This window comes from Lactuca virosa, chromosome 3, assembly GCF_052849685.1.
Source record: "Lactuca virosa cultivar CGN04683 chromosome 3, Lactuca_virosa_CGN04683_v6, whole genome shotgun sequence".
Taxonomy (NCBI): Eukaryota; Viridiplantae; Streptophyta; class Magnoliopsida; order Asterales; family Asteraceae; genus Lactuca; species Lactuca virosa.
The window spans coordinates 19,223,193-19,229,086 of NC_136428.1; the positions used below are offsets into that span (position 1 = coordinate 19,223,193).

The 5,894-nt window shown below is 36.0% G+C and overlaps 1 protein-coding gene across 1 annotated transcript; it reads right to left on the reverse strand.

The window, feature by feature from the left end:
• Positions 1-2,665: 2,665 nt before the first annotated feature.
• LOC145162229 (serine/threonine-protein phosphatase PP1-like) lies at positions 2,666-4,227 on the reverse strand. The gene is made up of 3 exons (XM_079081437.1): positions 3,894-4,227; positions 3,243-3,802; positions 2,666-3,022 (listed from the first exon to the last, which is right to left on the reverse strand). The coding sequence occupies exons 1-3, from the start codon at positions 4,132-4,134 to the stop codon at positions 2,792-2,794; spliced, it is 1,032 nt and encodes a 343-aa protein (XP_078937563.1). The 5' UTR covers positions 4,135-4,227; the 3' UTR covers positions 2,666-2,791.
• Positions 4,228-5,894: the final 1,667 nt, after the last annotated feature.

Genomic DNA, 5,894 nt, shown 5'->3' on the forward strand with positions numbered 1-5,894 from the left:
CCTTTCCTTTCCACCAAGCCAAAATATCAAAATTTTCAAACTCTTGAATACTCATTTGAGACAAGAAATCAGAACCAATGTACCTTCCGAGCTCGCTACTAGGGGTGTTAGACCGAGCTCGTTTGGAATTTTCATTCCTCAAAGTATTATAAAGCCTAATTGTTTCGTTATTTTGGTGAGAAGTGGATCCGGATGCCCCCGTATTTTGCATCATGTCATGAATGTTTGTTGAACCATATTTTGTTAAATAAACTTCAAACAAATTTTGAAAAACTTTGTTAAATTTTGAAACTTCCTTTGATGCATAATCAATGTCATCATCCAATAAACCCAAATCTTAACAAATATTTTCAATTAAAGTCTCAACCCCCCCCCCCAACATTTAGAGCCGGATTCAAAGCGGCGGAACAAGTAATAATGGGAGGCATTTCTTGAAAATATTTTTTTAACTTTGCTTTCATCGGTTTCATCATATTAGCAAACATTGTGCTCCTCATTTCAAACTCATTTATTTTCGCACACATTAAAAAAATTTGGTTTAAAACTAAACAACTTGTAGGATAATAAACCCCCGATAAAAAAGTAGTTGTGTTTTTAAAAACATCAAGCATGTCCGTAACAAGTTTGATAGTATCCCAACTTGATTCCGGATAACCCGTAACCTTATTACGGTCCGCAAGGTTGTCATGGAACATTTTTAAAGTATCTTTTTGACGTAAGGCACATTCAAACATTTTGCAAGTGGAGTTCCATCGGGTATTATTTTCCCAATTCGGACCTAAAAAGAGGGCATTCGCATCGACACAAAATTGCATATAATTATGATATCGAGCGTTACTAGAACTAAAAATATCTTTTAGCATGTCTTTGAAACCATCTTTTATAGTTTCAATGCTAGTTAGTCCATCTTGCACAACCAAATTAATGATATGTGCAACACATCGACTATGAATAAAACACCATCGCAAATTGGTTTATATTTTAGTTCAACCGCGACGGTGTTGTTTGAAGCATTATCAAAAGATATAGAAAAAATCTTTCCTTCAAGTTTATAAGTTTTGATCACACAATCTAAAATTTTAAATAAATTTCTACCGGTGTGCGGGTACTCAAACAATTCAAACGTAATCGTACGCTTCATCATTACCCAATTAGTTGGATTAATCCAATGAGCGGTAACACAAAGGTACGCATCCGGTGAACCGTGAGGAGCCGTCCAAACATCACAAGTTAAATTCACACCGGTTTCTAAAGATTGAAATCATAAAATCATTTCATTTTTTGCAAGTTTCCACATTTCAATACAATCACGTCTAATAGAAGGACGACTCACATGGCAATATCGTGGTTGGAGAGTATCCTGGATGAGTGAAGTCAATCGTTTGTTGTCGAAGTGGTCAAAAGGCAAGCATTCTTGAATCACGAACTTCGCCATCCTATCCCGAACTTTAGCCATATCGTAACTCCACAATGTTGCATCATTCGCCATTGTTGTTTGATTATGTCCCGGCCCAAATTTCACCGCGGGGCATCTTTTGGTCATATGAGTTTTCAATGTCGAATTCTCATCTTCATTAAAAAAAGCACCACATTTCTTGCATCGCGCTTTTTTTATACCGTTCGACATTACACACAAATCATAGTTGCACCAAATAGCCGGATTTCTATTTGTTTCTTTGATGCTAACAACGGTAAGATTGGTTGATGAATCTCCAACACCAACGGAAGCCGAATCCATTGTTTGAATTAACAACGTTTTTTGAACTAAGAGAGATTTTTTTAAGGTTTGGTTAAGGTAAAGTTGAGACCTAAACATCTAATACATATATATACTATAAGGAATGGTTAATATGGTCAAAAAGGAGCCAAAATCGGGTCTTCAACAGCCTCAAACGGCTATATAACCGTTAGGAAAAGACAAAAAAACGGTAATACTCGAAAACCGGTTCACCAACGGCTATATTCGCAAACCGGTTCAAAACCGGTTCAACAAACCGGTTCAGCAAAAACCGGTTCCAAACCGGTCTCAAGGGTAGAAAGTGCGAATTGGTCCAATCCGGTGGTTCGGTTCAGCATCGATTCGGTTCTTACGTGAACCGGTTCAGGGCCAAACCGGTTTTCGGTTCAGCGACCGGTTCGGTTCCTGAACCGGTTTTTTTGCACACGCCTACTCACAAGTATGTCATTTGGTGTGAAAGTCAAGAGTCGTGACACATAAGCAGCCATAAATCACGCATCCTTCTCAGTACCATGATGTCGTAACTCTCATCATCTTGTACATTCTTGCTTTTTATTTACTAATGTCTATAAAAGTAAAGTTCAGGGGCAATTTAATACATTTACACTCACCAAATATCGTCATATCGAAATTCAATAATACCATGAGGCAAGAGTTGGTTAAGCAGTATACGGAACTAAATCTAGTTTCCAAGGCTGATTCCTCTTTCAAATTTTTTTTAGTAATTTCATAGTTTCACACCAAACATGGTCAATTGATCATGCTCAGAAATTAAATATCATTAGGTGAGCAATTTATGTGTATTTAATATCCTAATAATAGTACATTGAACCATAACTACGAAAAAATAAAAATAAAGAATATTATCAAACACATAAGAATATTATTATTATTATTTAACCACTAAACATGAACACTGCATATGGCAGATGTTCTGATTTATTGCGACACAAACATACATTCACACTACAAACAACATCATTCTGGGAAAAACATAACTTATATAGATTATTATTATTATTATTGCGCCTGGCTCTATTTCACCACTAAGGACTAAGAAGCCTTCTTTACTTTGTGTGGGGGTGTTGCTGGTGGTAACTTAAATTTTCCAAAACCAACCCTCCCTTTCTTCACAGAAGCCTTTATAATCTGAAACGAACAAGTTAACTTTTCATCGACATTCATCATCGCACCATCGTTATCAAACTCGTTACAGTAATTTGGTGCGGAAAACAAGGTTACTAGCTGCCTGTTCGCAAAAAACTCATACCCATCTTCAACAACCTGAAAATCATTAACAAAATAAGTAAATATGTCCCAGTTTGTCACAGGTCTGTCAAAAGAAGTTGTACTGTATTTGATGTCCAATTGACTTGGACAGTATTTGATGTCCAATTGACTTGGACAGGACGGGTGCCAAAAAAGTGAAATTTTCCCGTCCATTGGGGGCATGCCGTCCCAATGGACGTCAAATACAGTACAACTTGTCTGTGTGTTATTGTACCTGGTGAGCACGACAAACAAGGTCGAGATCATGCTTGTGGAGAAATTCTGTAAGTTTATCAGCACCAAAAGTATACGACACGCCCCTTTCATTCGGCCCCCATCCTTTCACATCTTTATCAGGATCAGCCCACAGTAAATCACATAGCAGCCCTTGTTCCGGGACATCAGTGGGGCGAGGTATGCCCCGAATCTGATCCAAATTCTTCAGCTCCGGAGACAATCCTCCATGCATGCAAAGTATCTTTTCTTCAACAACCGCAGCAACAGGTAGACACTTGAAGCACTCAGAAAACATCTTCCAAACACGGACGTTGAGTCTTCTCTTGCATTCATCATAGAAACCATATATACGATTGATGGAAGCACATTCATGGTTTCCCCGGAGAAGAAAGACGTTGTCCTTGTATTTTATCTTGTATGCAAGCAGAAGGCAGATTGTTTCAAGGCTATGCTTACCACGATCAACATAGTCACCCAGAAATAAGTAATTTGAGTTGGGTGGGTGCCCTCCATGGTCAAACAACTGGAGAAGATCAGCATATTGTCCATGGACGTCACCTGAAAAAAGCAATTGGTCAAAAAAGCTACTCATATTTGACAATTTAGTTAAAAATCAATGTTCAATACTGATAGTAATCAATTTGGTTACCACAGATCTTAATCGGGGCTTTAAGTTCGAGCAAATTAGGCTGGCTAAGGAAAACCTCTCTCGAAGCCAAACAAAGCTTACGAATCTCCGATTCCGAGAACGGAAACAGCTTCGGAACGGATCCAACTCTAGCAGCTAACAGCTTCTTGATAAACTTCTCGAGGACCGCTTCCTCCATTTCCGCTCTTTCTCTCACTCTCTCTTTCTCACAGATGAAAGTGAGTATTAGAGTATGATTCATTGTATGTGTAGATATAGATAAACCTAGGGGCTAGGGCACCGATTGAATTAGCTGTTTTTCCGGTCGTCAGTACAAAGATGACGATAGCTATGTCTTTTTTTTTTTTTTTTTTTTTTTTTTTTCTTTTCTCTCACACATCAAGTTCAAAACCTAACTCTCTAATTACTAAACGCGTGTATGTATGGCGTACTCCACCGAATGATTACTTGAACCGAAGAGCACTTAAGAACAGTCGGTGCCTTTAGCTGTTTTCCGGTAGCAGGCGGTGAACGACGGTGACGGTATAATTTTGTTTCTCTCTCTTCGTTTGTAAGACAAGTGGAGGACACACGTGCAAAGACATCATTTACACGGCACGACATCTATCGATCAAAAGCCACGATATCCATTACCGGAGAGGAGTGAAGTGAATCGCCGGAAGATGACGTTTCTGGTTTTGAATTTACATACGTTCTAAAAATAGAGAGCCCTCAAAAACCCAACTATCAAAGAAGGGCGTTTTAGTCAATTTTACTTTAGATAACATTTCTAATAAGTAATTTTCTTGAATCATTTGGCTGTTAATCAAACTTTTTTAGAGTTTTTATATGAATTCATGTGATCTATAAATCAACCAATCATAAAAATGTAATTAATCATCTTGAAGTGAGGTTTTTATGGGTATATTCAATAAGAGATTGTAAATGATTTTAAACTGGCGTTGACTAAAAAAACACCCCATTTTATATTTATACACCTTATATAATTTTTAAGTTATTTTTATTGGCTGAAGTTGTATTGTTTTCTTAAAAAGATAATTTTAAGTAGTTATCTATAGGTTGACTTTTAATAAAGGTTTATATGGGATGTCTTAATAGCAGCACCCTTTTAAATTACATACTAAGAATAAAGGGAACTATTGTTATGATAAGAGATGCATTCAATGGCAATGTAGATAAACTCTATAACAACACAAGCATTCAATGGCAATCTAGAGTAGAAAGTGAGCAGTATCGTTGGCAATACTTAATGAAAATGTCATATGATTTTTTTTCCACACAATTCAATGTACAATTGACTTTTAAATACCTTATATGCTTATTTTGGTAGTGTTAGTTTGTTCCCACCTTCCAAATTGTTAGAAAATATATTAAATACTTAATCTCTCACGAATGATATTTGGTCTAAGTGTTATCCGGAGTTTGGAGTTGTTTAGTTGTCTTTCGACCAATAGGTTGAGGTTTCAAGTCTTTATTAGGACAACTCTGCAATTTAGTAGTGGATTGACGGGTGTATGAGTTGATCGTTAAAAAAAAACAATCTTTCATTCATTCATACATTTATGTTGTAGCACATATCAAAAGACCCTTGTTGAAACTTTCATTTTGAATCATATTCAATTTGTCATGACTTCATCATTAAAGAAAACAAATCTATCATTCAATCATACATTTACGTTGTAGTGCATATAATCTAAAGATCACTACATACTTGTTGAAACTTTCATTTTGAATCACACAGTCTCTTGTTTAATTATACTTTTAAGTTGTAGGATATATAATCTTAGCATATATAACCTAAGGATCGGTAGACATAGATGTATTATAGTCATAACTTAAATTATTGATTTTTCATTTATGTCATTTGAAGTTGGGACAAAAATGGTTTATGTTTTTTTAAGCTATATCTATTTTTTGTTTTGTAAAATTTATGAACTTATGTTGGCAAATTTATAATTTGGAGTTTCTTTCTACATAAAGTGTTAAATTTGTAACCATACA